The sequence below is a fragment of the Bubalus bubalis genome, chromosome 5 (assembly GCF_019923935.1).
Source record: "Bubalus bubalis isolate 160015118507 breed Murrah chromosome 5, NDDB_SH_1, whole genome shotgun sequence".
NCBI classification, from domain to species: Eukaryota; Metazoa; Chordata; class Mammalia; order Artiodactyla; family Bovidae; genus Bubalus; species Bubalus bubalis.
The window spans coordinates 43,564,982-43,581,052 of NC_059161.1; the positions used below are offsets into that span (position 1 = coordinate 43,564,982).

Genomic DNA, 16,071 nt, shown 5'->3' on the forward strand with positions numbered 1-16,071 from the left:
GCAGAGTTTCCATTCGAGTTCCAGCCACCTTTGCTGCACTGCTCTGCACCTGGGGCCTGCCCTCAGCGCACAGCTGTGAGAAGGGACATCCCCCGAACCGGGAAACTCACCCCATGGGTGACTGCTGTCCATAATCTACATGCTCTTGTTTACTTTTCAGAGTTCTCAGGTGTTGTTTTCCGTGCTTTGTTCAGAGTTTATAGCAAAAATCATTGGAAATCTGGGCTCTTCGGAGCTTACACTCATGAAAATGAAAGTCTCTCTAGAGTAATATAAATGCTGGTTAAGTAAACACTGTCAGAACAAGTCATGGATTTTTCTTTGCCTTATTTGAAACTTGGGGCTTAGATGGGGGAGGTAAGAAACTGGAGAAGACCTTGAATTTAAGTATACATTTTCTGAATTGATTACAATATTTATGAGACTATAATTAATCTTGGGCTTTCCTGGTGGCTCAGATGGTAAAGCGTAGAGTCATTAACTTTACCAACTTTTCTGTTTGTATTTTTAAAGCACCTGAAGACCCTTCGTCACCCGTGCTTGCTAAGGTTTTTATCTTGCACTGTGGAAGCAGACGGCATTCATCTCGTCACTGAGCGAGTGCAGCCTCTGGAAGTGGTTTTGGAAACGTTGTCTTCTGCAGAGGTCTGTGCTGGGATCTATGACATATTGCTGGCTCTTATCTTCCTTCATGACCGAGTAAGTAACCTGGACAGTCTGCCTCACAGCCTTTCGTTTAGACCAGGAGTGGGAGATGGAGGCTGATGTATGGGGTAGTGCTTGTGAATTTTGGTATCTGTAGAAATCATAAGTTACTATTCTCATCAGAGAGCTTCCTGAGGGAAAACAGCACATGAGATGCTATGGACAGACAAGTGGTTTGTGGAGCAGGCAACAAGTTCTTTGTCCCTGGGTAGTTGTTTATAGAACTTTATTCAGTTTACTATATAGTCTGTCTCTAGTTTTGGATAAGTCTTTACCTAAAAATATCTACAGCTGGTATTTGTTATTAGGATGAGATAAAAGTTTAATAACATCAGTGCTTGTGTGGACCATGTTTCTATTTGTTTTCAGGATTTTTTTTTTTTTTTTTTTTAATGAAAGAAATGATCATTTCTTAGAAAGAGGCAGAGTTTTACACACCCTTTGCCATTCAAGAAGGTGGTGCCAAAGATAGGCAGCCCCTTGATACCACGGCAGTATTCACTATTATGGGGATAAAGTGGTATTGTTTACTTGTGGTAGTTTCTTAATGGGATTTACATTCTGAAGTATAAAGGCCTATGGCAGCCTCCCAGGATTAAAAAACACCAGTTACAGGTTAGAAGCACTTGCATTTGACTCATCTTAATGTGTTTTTAAAAAATTTTTTCTATTAATGGGAGATAGACTCTCCAAATATCACTTTGAATTTATTGTCTCTTAAAACTATTTCTAAGATACACATAAGTAGGATTATTAATGCTGCACTGTGGTGGAATATTTTCTCTGTTGGAAGAATGTTTGAATGCAGTAAAAAGTTTGAATAGTATGCGAGTGCAGACAAGGAAACAAGTCCCTGTCCTTGAAGCCAGGGCCCTGCTTCTTGCCATAGACAACCTCAGTGGTCGGTGTTAGGCCACAGACGCTCTTTGTGTGTCTTTTTTTTTTTTTTTGCATTTTGAGGACACACAGAATTATCTATGTATGTCATCTATACGTCAGTCATGATGTTGAGTGTAAAATGCCGGTAAAGCAATGTCTTAAGAACTGTAAAACAATATTGATGAATCTTTGTGTGTCTTAAGCAAGTATTAAGTGTTATTCGCCTTTATTTTTCTCAAGCGGAAACACACCCTAATACTATTCTAAGCTTTCCTTTAAAAATATATATACATACCTTGGAGTGTTTTATATATAAAATGTGTACATACTGGATCTGATGTGTAGAGTATCTAAAGTGCACTTATCTACTGGAATAATTTCTGGTTTGAGAAAAAAACATACTTCACCCCATTCTCGTTTTCTTCTTCCTTCATTTATTTGACTGTACTATTCTTTTATATAGTTTTAAATTTGGCTCTTCTGTGGTCTGTGGGATATTTCTGGTGGTCCTTATCATTCCATTTTCCTCTTCTTCAGGCAGAATTTTTTTAATGCCTACTGACAAGATTTCAGGTGAAGTGGATCTGGGTTCGTGATAGAATGTAGGTGAGAAAGAATTTAGAGGAGAAGATTAATACAATAACTTTATGGGAGCAAAGATAAATTTTTCCTTTAAAGGCGTTTGAAGCACACGATGTAGGCTGAAAAGACTTGTAAATTTACCTATAAGGACACCTGTATCTCCTGACTCCGATGGAGATGGGGATGTACAGTGTCTGTGCGGTGGCTTTCGTGTCTTTATTAACCTGCCACACTGGGCAGGGGACAATAAGCCTTTCCATTGTGTTTTTCATTTTTTCCTAACCTCATAATGCTTAAGCTGGCCCATTGAATTTGTCATTTCTTAAGGTTGTAGTTCTGTTTATTATGCCACAAGTAGGAAGACTTGCCATAATTTTTTTTTTTTTTTTTTGGGTGATGAGTTCTTAGTTTTCTAAAACTTCTACTCGGAAAATGGGAATGGCAGTCTTCTTCCTGTTCTTTTTTCCCAGGGACACCTCACACACAACAATGTCTGTGTGTCGTCTGTGTTTGTGAGCGAAGATGGGCACTGGAAGCTGGGAGGAATGGAAACAGTCTGCAAAGTTGCTCAGGCCACACCAGAGGTAAGCCAGGTGCCAGGCCCTCCGTGTCACTCAGAGTCTGGTAGCATTTTGGTGTGCGGTTCTCCCCTAGGGACTCTGCTCCAGCAGTAGTGTGAGCTGAGGTTTGGAGATTTGACTTTTTTGTCAATACTCACATTCACAGGGTTGTAGGCTTTTACTGTCCAGAGGGGCTAGGCATCATGTATTCTTTTCTCATTTTAGAGCGAAGGTATCTTGAGAATGGAAGAGGTAAAGCGGCTTGGTCGGTTTTCCATTAAATGCCCACCCTCTGTGCTCCTAGTAACCTGCACGTGGTTTTACCACCGAGTGTTTCGTGTCGAATTGCCTCCATGTGTCTGCCTTCTTTACCAGTGGCTGAGCTTCTTGAGGGTGCTAGTGTTGTATATGTATCTTTATCCATCCACCTGGAATAGGCCTGGCACATATTAGGCCCATTAGACATGTTCGTTGAGCACTTGTTCGTGTTCTCCAGACTCATACGTTATGTCCTAAGAGTGGGTGTCAGGGATTGTGCATCGTAACTCCTCGTGGGCCACGGTATTGCTGCCGGGCTCTGTCTTATGATTTTGTCCGACAGAGGTCTACAAATTCCCCTCTGGAGTTGAGCAGTCTTACTGTTCTCTGTTTTGTTTCTTATTTCCATAATTTTGCATGTTGCCACTAGACTTAGCCTTTTAAAACACACACACACACACACACACACATCATGATTTCCTTACTGACGAGGGGGCTCTCTGACTTCCTGGCTCCACCTCACTCCCCTCTTCCCTCGTGTGCGGGTTTCATGGGGGCCTTGTTGCATGTGTACCTTCAAGGGCTCTGGCTCAGCTCAAATGCTCCTTCCACCGTGAAGACATTCCTCTGTTATTTCTGTCCCTGTTGATCCCTTTCTTCTCAGAAGTCAGCTTCCAGCTAATCAGTATAACAGCGTAACTCCCTCTGTGGGGTGTATCCCAGATTCTGTACCACGGGGTCCCAGGCCCCTCACCAGCTCCTCCCAGCCTGCCTTCAGCTCCAGGTGCCACTCGGTTATTGAGCTCCACGCTGGTTGCATCCTGCTCCATGCAGTCCAGCGGGGTTCTCCTCCTTCACCCACTTTTTCCCTTATGTGCCGTTCTGTCGCCTTTCTTCCCCTGGACTCTGCAGGATGTAAGACGAGGCTGACGTCTTGCCGAAGTCTAGATCAGGCTAAGTCTCCTCTTTGTGAAGCCCTCCCTGAGGTGTCCCCTGCCCAACAAGAGTAGTCCTCCTCCTGGGCTTCCCAGGTGCTCAGCCAGCGCAGGTTATCGAAGTTCTTAGTTTACATTTTAGGCTGTGAGCTCCTGGCCAGGGACAGGGATTTATTGCATTCAGTATGTATTCCTGGTGCCCTAGATGGTGTTTGGAACATACAAACTCTTGAGAAATAATCTCTGATGAATCAGTAGATGAATGTTGTTCTGTGGATGCTGGCTCTGTCTCTCTAGTTTATAAGGTCCTCACATATCTCATGTGGCAACCAACTTATGACTGACTTGACTCAGAGAGCAGATTAATGATAGATTTGTCCTATGCTAGAGAAGTCTTTTATTTGTTAATATCTTCGTAGGATAAGGGTGGTCTTCCCTGGTGGCTCAGCTGGTAAAGAATCTACCCACAGTGTGGGAGACCTGTTTTCCATCCCTGGGTTGGGAAGATCCCCTGGAGAAGGGAACAGCTACCTACTCCAGTATTCTGGCCTGGAGAATTCCATGGACTGTATGGTCCATGGGGTCGCAAACAGTTGGACATGACTGAGTGACTCACTTTCATGTAGGATGAGAAAGAAATATTTCTAATTTACTTATAAATAAATCAGATATAGAGATGCCTCTGAACACCAGAGGGTGTCTGTCAAACCAGCTGAAAGGAAAAAGAAAGGGAACTGATATTTATTTTCCACTAAGTCTTGTGCCATACCAGGCACTATGTCTACATTTTTCAGTGATGAAGATTTTTAATTTATGTATTTAGCCTATAGCATTGTTTTGAAGGTTTCATTGGTGTTGATTGCTCTTTGCTTTTGTAACTTGATGTAAGAGATTGGTTCACCAAACATGCTTGAATTACTTTCCTTAATTTATTTCTCTTAGTTTCTGAGGAGTATTCGGTCAGTAAGAGACCCAGCATCTATTCCTCCTGAAGAGATGGTAAGATGATACACTTCAGATGTCACGAAGGCTTCTTTGTGTAACTGAGTATGAAACTTAAAAAAAAAAAAAAAAAAAAAACACCTTTCCTCTGCCCACCTCTTTGCTAAGTCATAGACACTTCCTAATTCCTCTGGCCTTGAAGGCTTCTGAGACTGATCATGTCATCACAGCAGAGAGCCTTTTTTCTTGAAACTCAGCTTACATTTTGGTCATGTAGACACCTGTGATAGTGCTGAAAAATAAGAGGTACCTCGGTGTGAGCAGAGTGGGGGCGTCATGGCCATTTCACGGTGAGCCTGTGTACCTTTGTGGAAGCCATGAGAGTTGAGGAAACAAGAGCCCAGCGCCTTCCTGTGCTTCACCCAAGCTGGTCATCTGCCTGTCTGCCGTTAGTTGGGATTCCAAGATGTGAGGAAGAGTGATTATTAATATTATGGTGCTGGTAAAGAAAGATAATATTTAACAATAAATTCAAAAGCACTTGTTCTTTCTAAATTTGTCCTTAACCACTATAGACTTTGATCCCCAAAGACATATTTAGTGTGCTTTGCAGGAAACACAAACTCAACAGTAAACTTAAATATAAACCTAGGACTTGAAATAACTCAGGTTTATACAAAGCAGTACCATATGTATATACTAGTGTCTTTCAAACCAACGATCTGTAGGTTTTGAATCAATTTAGGGGTCGGTCCTGACTGGCATTTTAAGGGAGAAAAATAAGGGAGTAAATAGAAAGTATCACTGGACATCTTGGGGCGCAAGACTAAGAACTGTTTTTTGAAACTTCTGTTTTTGTTATGTGCTTACACGTATATGTGCATATAATGCTGATGATAATTTTTTTTTACTCTAGTTTGTAGTCAGAAATATTTCTGAAAGCGACAAACAAATATTATGGCCTTTCCCCCCTCCTTATTTAATATTATTAATATCTTTGATAAATTCTGTTCACTAATTGTTTTAAGAGCTTAGAAATTTGTGTGTGATACTGTGTAGTTAATTTTGGATACACTAAATGCAAAAATGGGAGAAAGTGCTTCAGAGAAGATTAGGAATGGTTTCTAAAGCAGATCCTCTGGTTGTAATGGTCTTTACTGCTTTTAGTCTCCAGAATTCACGACTCTGCCAGCATCCTATGGACACGCCCGGGATGCCTATTCTTTTGGGACACTGGTGGAAAGTTTGCTCACAGTCTTAAGTGAACAGGGTGAGTTGGACTTGTGCTATCTGCATCCACAGAATTAGTGGGACAGCCATCCACGGTGGATGCTGTGGCGTTTGATCATAGTACAGAACTGTTGCTTACCAAGTAACTTTGTGCAGGGCAGATCGTGATAGCAGTGAGGGCAGAAGCTTTGGGTTTCTTCACTTTGAACAGTTAAAAGAATTTTAGGTAGGAAGCACTTGGAACTATGGCTTTGGGTATCTTATATTATGATCTTATTGATTGGTACTGTATTTATGGTCTAAAGACTGTTCCTTATCAAACCAGCCTATAAATAAATGAATGGTGCTGTTGATGTGTATGTAATGATCTAAGGATAAGATTCAGAGTTTTTTTAAATTAATTTCTAAATTAAGATTAACATTTCTTTATCTTGATTCGTTCAAAGTCCTTTCGATTTTTTTTTTTTTTTTTTTTTGCCATGATTTAATTTACTCATTACTTTTTTCTTTGGTTGGCCCTTAAAGGCCAGGCTACTGAGCACATAGTTCTCCTCTGAGTTCTCTGGCGGCATGCTTGACAGCCCACTTCACTCTCCCCTACCCGCTCCGGGCCTTCAGATGTCTATCCTTTGCATGTACTGGGGTCTGTATACATTAAGCCCCTTTACCAGCCTGTGTCTTGTGTTGCTGCAGCTTTGTGCAGTTCTAACGCAGTTTCTTCTGCCTGGTTCATTCCATCCTCTGAAGTTACAAGCACCATTCAGCCATCAGCTCTGAGCTGTCCCAGCCTGAACATTTGAGAATTAAGCTCTAGGACATCCTTTGTGGGTGATGAACTCACTGCTCTTCACTGTTTCTAGCACGGTGGCAATTATGTACCATCCTTGAGAGGAAATACAGTCCTTCAAATAACTTCCTGTGTTTTGAGGGTTAGGAGACTTGATTGAAAAGGCCTCAAACCTGCCACTTACTAAGCTTCCTCCTCTAGGCCTGAGCTGAGTTAAGCTGACAGTCAGGAAAGGTGGGGGCCTCCAAGGGGAGCAGTGGGGTAGATGTGTTGGCAGGATGATTTTCTCCACCTGCCCAAGAGTTTGACTTCAGGCAGGCAGGGAGCTGTTCAGCATCAGCCAGGGCTCTGTTTGGGCTTTTTCCAGGTTGGTTTTTGCTCCCGTCAGGCTCCAGCTGTAGAGGTCATAACAGGAGGGAGGAGGCAGTGGGAACTAACTGTCGCTCTGGGTTTCAGTTGCAGCGGATATTCTCTCCAGCTTTCAACAGACCTTGCGCTCAGCCCTGCTGAGTCCCAGCCCACACTGCCGGCCAGCGCTCTGCAGCCTCCTGTGCCATGACTTCTTCAGGTGAGGCGCCTGGCGCGGCGCGCTGCTTACCCCCGCCTGCCCTCCTGCAGGCCGCACTCCTGCGGTGGGGTTCGGGGGACCGAGCGATGTGGGCCCCTATGCTGCTGCTGCTGCTGTGCTTCAGTATTAGGAGAGAGTGAGTCATGTCCACGTGGGAAGTAGAGGGAGACATGATCATTGCCTCTCATGTTCCTCTCACAGATAGGAAGTTCTAGAAACCCTTCACCGTCGACGCCTGGGTCTAGACATTATAGCTGGATTTCTTAGGACTTCTGTGAACGGGAAGAAGCTAGGCTGTGTCCAGTGGTGTAGAGTTGGAGAAGTTAATTGAGGAACTTAATGTTAACACAGCCTCTCTGTTTTGCTGACATTGTATTATTTATACGAGTTTGTTATTGTTGAATTTTACTTGTTGGTGGGGGATGGGCATGGCAATGAGCTTATTTTTCTTCAGGCAGGCAGAAGATTGTTTTCTTTGTTTAGTAATTCGTGATGGAAGAGCAAAGAAGTCAATTTAGAGGGAGGGCACAGTATAGCTGTCAATACTGTCGCTGGATTCAGAGAGATTTTTGAACCTCTCTCTTCAAGGTTAGTTTTAATTATGTGTCCTTTGTTTTTTAAAGTTCCGTGTCTGCAGAACTTCTGCACAGGTTAACTCCTCATTCATAACTTTTATTAGCAAAATCAAACTCATGTCAGTTGAGAAACTAAAAATCCTTATGTGTTTGCAGTCAGAAAGCCTGAGAGAAATCAGAATGAAGGGAGAGCTGATATTATCCCTGGAGGGGGCTCTAAGATAGGGTGAGGTATATCATTAAACACAGCAGAGGGGGTATTTTCCTTGTGGTTACGTGGGCTTTGTTACTTACGTTCCAAAAGAGCTATTCAAACCTTTCCCATTATGAGTTCTTTAACTAAGGTATCGCCATGTGTTTTTGGGGGGGATGTTTCAGACTGATAGACTCTCTGCGGAGAAGAATCTTTTACAGTTGATTCTCTCATCACTGTGTGTGGTAGGAGTTCTTTAGTATGACTTGTGGATGCACCAGAGGGGAGAGGAAGGGGACGTAGGTATACCTATGGCTGATTCATGCTGATGTTTGGCAGAAACCAACACAACATTGTAAAGTTGAATTGAATTATCCTTCAATTAAAAACAAAAACAGGAGAGGGAAGGCAGAACCACACACCAGCTCCCTCTTTCATAAATTGTTACATGTGGGGGGATTGTTGCCCATGGGGGTCTTGCTGCCCCTGAGGGGAAAGCCCAGCCAGAGGCAGGGGGAGGAGCCAGGGCCAAAGCTCCTGCTGAGGCAGCCGAGCCATCTGATTTTACACTCTGGTCAAGGCATTTGCGCTCTTTCTGCCAAGCCGGAGGGAAAGAGGTGCAAAGGTGAGATGTGGAGACCAGGAGAGGAGGTCAGCCCTGCTGGTGGGGGCTGCTGGCTGCTGCTAAAGGCTCCCTCCCAGGGGCCACATTTGCTTGGAGCTAAGCTGGCTTTGGGACTGTCTGCAGGCCCTGCAGGAAACCACCCACTCTTGTCACCCTCGTCCCTGCCTGGCTGGAAAAGTGACCAGAACTTAAAACAGGTGAAATGAGAAGATCCCTGTGACTTGTACCAGAAATGCCTCTTTCTGCAACCCTCTTTAATAGTTATTACTTCCCCAGAGGAGTCTTGAGAATCAGCAACTGCTCTGTAATGGTAAAAGCATTTCTCCGAGGACATTTCATGTAACCACATCCTATTACAACAAAATGTTTGGATGATTATGATGATTTTATTAAAACCACAGCATTTGTTCGCATTTGTGTATGCACACATGTGTGTGGTTAAGCATGTATCCTCTTCACAGATCTCTTTGATATTCTTAAAATATTAAATTCCCTGTGGGCTTGTCCTATAGCACTTGTCTTCTAAGCTACTTAGTTACAGTAGAATCTTCCATGTGGTCAAGGGAGATGTGTCTTTGTTGAGCAGTATTATTGTGTGGTCTGTGGTTATGGCTTTGATATTTAATGTGCCTTCTTTAATCTGTTGTCCTGCATTTTTTTTTTTTTTTTTCCTTTTTGGCATTTAGGAATGATTTTCTAGAAGTTGTAAATTTCTTGAAAAGTTTAACATTGAAGAGCGAAGAGGAAAAAACTGAATTTTTCAAGTAAGTTCAGAAAATTCAGGCCTTAAAATTTAGTAACTTGGATTAAGTCCATGTAATCACTTCAGATGTCCTAGAGAAGACAAGTCTGTCATTGGGTTTCTTAGACAGAGTTCAGTGACATTTCCTCTGTGTTAGGCTCTCTGCTAGACCCTGGGAAGTATAGTTCTGGTGAAGGAAACAGATACAGACTGATAATCCTTAGACAGTAGTGGAGCTTGAGGGGGTGTCCTGAGAACACAGAGGACGGGGCAGGGAGGAGGAGGTTAGAAAAAAGCTGTTGGGCAGAGAGGCAGTGTGAACCAGTGCACAAAGCTGAAACACAGTAGGTCTGTGTGTGGACTGACGACTTGAGTCCTGCCGGAGCGGGTAGGGCAGGCACCCTCGGATGTAGCTGAGAGGAGTATTGACGCTTTTGGTAAGCAGTGGGCTTCAGGCCTTGAAGCTGTCAAAGGAGTGAAAACAGGCTGTGAGACAGATGACCCTCACCTTGGGTGGATTACTCTGTTTTCTACGGAGTGGGCACAGCTTTACTTCATGTAAGATTTGGGTTGGTTGGCAGACCATGGCAGGCCAGCAGTAGATGGGAGGCCTCATGTAAGGGCAGCGATGGTACAGTGAAGACACAGATAAGAAATATTAAAACAAAAACTGGCAAGCCTTAGTGATTATCACTAAACGAGCTGGAAAATATTGGAGGGAAGACATAGGATCTGGTGTCCGTGTTGGTTGGAAGTGGCTGCGGGCCTCCAGTTAGAGATGGACATGGGCCTTTGGGCAGATGGGTCTGCATCTCAGGAGAGAAGTCTGATGAGGATGAGCTGGAGGTGAGTATTAAGGTTCATTAGCCTGTAGTCATTGACATTTTCCCAGAGAAAGTGGGTAGCATGAAAAGGACCTGGGGCACCCAGCTTGTCAGGGGGCTGGTGGGGAGGGAGTGGCTGACAAGTGAGGCAGAAGCAGTGGTTAGGGGGGATTCAGAAACAGGAGGGCTGGTATTCCAAACCGTAGAGAATTTGAGAAAGATAGTAATCACTTTGCCATCAAGAGAGCTTTTGTAACTTGGTCTTAGAAAAAGCCTTTTCAGCAGAGAGAATCAAACTGCTGTGAATTGAAATGTGAGCAGAAGGTGAGAACATGGACTTTGGGTAAAACCTCCTGAAAAGCTTAGAGGAGAGGAACATGGAATTGCTACTGGGTTGATAAGGGAGTCAAGTAAGGCTGTTTTTAAGGCTTGAAAAGATGGGAGCATGTCTTTGGACTCACAGAATGGAGCTGGTGGGAGTGAGGGAGGAACTGAAGCCCCCCTCTTGCTGGGGGGCTGTTGGCCTGTGGCCCTGGGGTAGAAGGGAATGTTGGAGCAATGGCCCTGTGGCGATGGCCTTAAATAAGAGGGAATCCCTCACATCCTTGGTACCTGGAAAAGAGGTGGGAATTATTCTGGCCGTGGACCTGTTTGTGGATAGTGGCTGAGGGGCTTGAAGGAGGTAAAGCTTGGTATGGTCCGTTTCCTGATTAGGTAGGAGGCAAGATACTTGCTCAGGGTGATTGTATGGTGGCATGTTATTACTCTTAATACCTGATGTCGGTGTATTTCTTAACAAAGTGCTTGTACTTAGCTTCTAATAACAAAAGCCAGTGTTTTGTTTATCATAGAAACTTTAAGTAACGTAATATCCTATGTGTTTTAAAATGGGCTTCCCTGGTGGGAAGTAAAGAATCTGCCTGCAATGCTGGAGACCAGGATTCAATCCCTGGGTCAGGAAGATCCCCTGGAGAAGAAAATGGCAACCCACTCCAGTATTCTTGCCTGGAGAATTCCATGAACTGAGGAGCCTGGTGGGCTACAGTCCATGGGGTCACAAAGAGTTGGACATGACTGAGCGACTAAGCACACACATGTGTTTTCAATTTGAGAAAATATCTTTTATTGACTAAAAGGATTCTGGTTTATTAGGGGGTAAAGAGGACACTCTCACTATTATTAATGAGGAGCAATTTGTTGAAAAAAATTTCGTAGCTTGGATTGGAGGTTGTATATGTACTGACTAGCTGGTGTTGTCTCACACCTTCTGTGTTTTTCTTAAATATCTGGGGACCCACCCGTTCAGTTTCCCTAGCCACATTTCAGATGCATCACTTCGATGATGTGGGCTAAGGCTGCATGTGTCTCAACTGCAAGTAACCTGCTGCAGTGTCCCAGGCGTTCCTTCTTTGCCCCCAGATTCCTGCTGGACAGAGTCAGCTGCCTGTCAGAGGAATTAATAGCCTCACGGTTGGTGCCTCTTCTGCTTAACCAGCTGGTGTTTGCAGAGCCAGTAGCTGTTAAGAGTTTTCTTCCTTATCTCCTCGGCCCTAAAAAAGGTAAATTTTTTCCCAGAGTATTCCTGGTAGTTACAGAGTTTGGGAATTATTCGTCCCCATTTAAACAGTGTGCGCTTAGTGTGTGGTGATCTGAATGACCTGGGGAGCTTTTTCTAAATTTGCCTGTGCCTGGCCCCCTAGGTCTGGGACAGAAGGAGGACAGGTGAATACATATTCTCAAAGGTCCCCAAATGGTTCTGATGCCTGTCTCTGTTGAAGGACCTTCCTTAACTGCTCGGAAGAGAGGACCAGCTCCTGTTGTAGCATTTAACACTTCCTGACTTTGCAGGAAAAATTGCAACAATAATATCAGTTGAATCTAGTATATGAAATTTCTCCTCGATTAGACATGAATGTATTAATACAGAGAGCTATCCACTCAGAATTATGTTAAAACATAAGGTTTCTTTGCAGTACGTCAAGTATGATGAGTGTATCAGAAACACTCCTACAAGGTGGAGTGTACTTAAGACAGTTAAGCCTTGAGTAATATGGGGTCAAAGAAGCACTTGCCTTTGGTTTGGGACATAAGAATCTCGAAGAGTACTTAGGATTGTGTGTGAAGTTCTAGGCTTCGTGCTCCTTTCACTGAAGTGATGATTTTTTTTCCCCGTCTGATCTGGGGGAAGACAACACGCACGGAGAAGCCCCCTTCCTCCTCTCACCAGCCCTGTTCCAGGCGCGGGTGATCCCTGTGCTGCTGCGGCTGTTCGAGGTGCACGAGGAGCACGTGCGCATGGTGCTCCTGTCCCACCTGGAGGCCTACGTGGAGCACTTCACGCAGGAGCAGCTGAAGAAGGTCATCCTGCCCCAGGTAGCGGTGGTCGCGTCAGCGGGCGGGCGCTCCCTGAGTCACCCGGGGGGTGGGCTGGAAGGAAAAGGGGGCTTGGGGGCATTTGGATAAGAGCTGAGAAGGCCTGAGACAGCATTTCAGTGTGGAAGCCTCCTGGAACCCGAAGGGTGGACGCGAAAACTGCATTTCCAGGCCAGTCACTCAGGCAAAGCAGTTAAACCAGCTTGGTCAGTCTTTGCTTCTTTACAACCGGAAACCTGTAATTCTGCTTGCTAATTCTTTGGAGGAAAACTAACAAGATTCGTTTGGGGGATGCTTTGTGAAGAGAAACTGCACGTGTCATAATTAACTTACTATAAAGTAACTAAACTATAGCTGAGAGGAAAGGAGATGGTTCCTGTCCGTGGTTTTTAGCCCGTTGATCCACCACCAGGGCTCCTGTTACCTTTGCCCACTCTGGGCCTCTGGGTTTGTACTGGTGACTAATGGAATGAATTACCACAAACTGCATGGCTTAAACAATAGAGATCTATTTTCTTATGATTCTGGAGGCCAGAAATCCGCAGTCAGGGTGTCCGCCAGGCCCCCTCTGAAGGCGCTGGGGGAGAGTCCTCCCTTGCCCTCCTCCCAGCTTCTGGTAGCCCTTTGGAGTTTCTTGGCTTGTCGCGGTGTTGCTTTAGTTTCTGCTTTTGTTGGCACGTGGCCTTTTTATAAGGACACTGGGCATTGAATTTAAGGTCCACTCTAACCCAGTACGACCTCATTTAAGGTCACGTTCTGGGTGGGCATGAATTTTGGGGAGACACTGTTCAACTCAGTATGAGATTTGGAAAGATTTCATCTGTTTTGCTATGAGATTAATTTATTTAAAGATGATAAGGCCTGGTTTTAGGCCAGTTCTTGTGCCTAAGTACTGGGGCCATAGAGGTGTATAACATTCTCCCTGCTTTCAAGAAGTGAGAAGATGGGAGATAATGAATATTTGTTATCTGTGTAGCAAACCACCCCAAACTACTTAGTATATTAAAACGACAGTCATTTTATTTACTTTTTGATTTATTTGGCTGCGTTGGGTCTCAGTTGCAGCATGAGGGCTCTGTAGTTGTGGTGCACACTGTTGGTTGCCCCACAGCATGTGGGATCTCAGTTCTCCAGCCAGAGATCAAACCTGTGTCCCCTGTCTTGCAAAGTGGATTCTTAATCACTGGACCACCGGGGAAGTCCCACGACACTTTATTAATTCACATAATTCTTTGGATTTCTTGAGCTCAGCTTGTGGGTTCTGTTGTTCCACATGATGTCAGTGGAGGCAGCAGTCATCTGGAGCCCCAGGACACATCCACACAGCTCCTTGGCACCTTGGAGGGGAGGGCGGAAAAGCCAGACTTATCTGGGGCGCTCTCTCCACAAAGTCTCTGGACATCTCAGGGCCCTTGTTCCCCATGTGACAGCTCCACATGATTTCCCTGGCAGGGTTGGTGCCAGGGAACTTGGCTGCCCAAGGTGACCACAGAGCCCAAGCAGCCTTCCTAAGGCATAGATTGGGAACTGACTGCATCACTTCAGTCACATTGTCTTGATTGAAGTGAGTCACAGAAGTCAGGCCAGGTTCACTGTGGGGCGGGTTTCTACAAGGCCGTGGGTACCGGGGGCATGGTTCATGGCGGCTGCTTTACAGCCTCGTTGCTCCAGCATAGCGCTTGGCGTTTACATCTGCAGCGGCAGTTGTCTCTCTGCCTGTAGTTGTTTTGCGTCTGAGAATGTAGAAGAGGAACGAAGCACTCTAAGTCTGAAACAGAGGTCCCATCATAGGTCTCAGAATTGGCACTGAGCTGAGATCAGTATTAGGTTTTTGCAAAAGTAATAGTGATTTCAGACTCTGAATTTTAAATCATTATAACTAGCCTCAAACACATCTATATTAATAAAAACAGGAACCATTACAATCAACACATTTTTGCCAGTAAGAAATAAGTTTGTTAATTCCTGGAGCAAAAAAATCTATGCTTCAGGATTCAACGAACTCTTGGAAAGCAATTTTTGTGTCCTGCTGGTTGGGGAAACATTTTCTCTGCAAAAAAGTTGCTGAGGTGCTTGAAGAAGTGGTAGTCGGTTGGTGAGAGGCCAGGTGAGGGAAAACTTTGTGGCCCAACTCATTCAGCTTTTGAAGCGTTGATTGTGTGCCGTGCGGTGGAGCTTTGTTGCGGAGAATCAGGCCCACTCTATTGACCAGTGCCAGCTGCATGTGTTGAAGTTTTCACTGCATCTCATCAGTTTGCTGAGCGTACTTCTCAGATGTAATGATTTTGCTGGGATTCAGAAAGCTGTAGTGGGTCAGACTAACAGCAGACCACCAAACAGTAACCATGACCCCTTTTTGGTGTAAGTTTGACTTTGGGAAGTGTTTTGGAGCTTCTACTCAGTCCAGCCACTGAGCTGGTCTTCACTGGTTGTCATATAAAATCCACTTTATGTCACACATCACAGTCCAATTGAGAAATGAGTTATTGTTATTGGATAGGATAAGAGAAGATGACACTTCAAAATGACAATTTTTTTGATTTTCGGTCAGCTCATGAGGCACCCACTTATCGAGCTTTTTCACCTTTCCAATTTGCTTCCAATGCCGAAGGACTGTAGAATGATTGACATTGAGTTCTTGGGTAACTTCTTGTGTGGTTGTAAGAGGATCAGTCAATGATACTCTCAGTTCATTGTTGTCAGCTTCCTGTGGCTGGCCACTATGCTCCTCATCGTCAAGACTCGTCTCCTGTGCAGAACTTCTTGAACCACCACCGCACTGTACATTCGTTAGCAGTTCCTGGGCCAAATGCATATGTTGATGTTGCGAGTTGTCTCTTGCTTCTTGACCTATTTTGAACTCGAATAAGAAAATCGCTCAAACTTGCTTTTGTGTCTAACATCATTTCCATAGTCTAAAATACATATAAACAACAAGTAATAATAATTAGCAAGAAACATAAAGCAAGAAATGTGCATCAAAATGATGTGTGACATAACCACATTTATTTTAGAATATATTCCAGTATCAAATGGAAAAGTTCAACAGTGCAAACCTGTGATTACTTCTGCAACAACCTGTTAACAAGTAGATATTCAGCACGTGAAAAGCAATGAAAACTCTCAGTGGAGTTACTTCCCCTGTAGAGGAATAACTTAGCTGATTTCTAATGATCACTTGGGTGGCAGTGTGGAAGACGGACTGTATAGCAAGGAGGTTCAATGAGGACATTATAGAATAGTCCTGCTAAGAGATGGCAAGGACTGGGGGACACGGTGGCAGTGGTGAAGGG

At 44.2% G+C, this 16,071-nt stretch overlaps 1 protein-coding gene across 5 annotated transcripts in view; it reads left to right on the forward strand.

Annotated features, from left to right (window-relative positions):
• Positions 1 to 16,071, forward strand: part of SCYL3 (SCY1 like pseudokinase 3) — a 43,691-nt gene that overhangs the window by 14,157 nt on the left and 13,463 nt on the right. For 4 of the 5 annotated variants that reach the window (XM_006073101.3, XM_025285973.2, XM_006073102.3 and 1 more), the window contains 8 exons: positions 514 to 699; positions 2,637 to 2,750; positions 4,862 to 4,918; positions 6,029 to 6,131; positions 7,335 to 7,446; positions 9,526 to 9,603; positions 11,825 to 11,964; positions 12,594 to 12,778. In XM_006073101.3, coding sequence (XP_006073163.2) covers positions 514 to 699; positions 2,637 to 2,750; positions 4,862 to 4,918; positions 6,029 to 6,131; positions 7,335 to 7,446; positions 9,526 to 9,603; positions 11,825 to 11,964; positions 12,594 to 12,778 — 975 coding nt within the window. Of the gene's footprint in view, positions 1 to 513; positions 700 to 2,121; positions 2,191 to 2,636; positions 2,751 to 4,861; positions 4,919 to 6,028; positions 6,132 to 7,334; positions 7,447 to 9,525; positions 9,604 to 11,824; positions 11,965 to 12,593; positions 12,779 to 16,071 lie in introns of all 5 variants that reach the window. The other variant, XM_045165737.1, reaches the window with a different exon arrangement.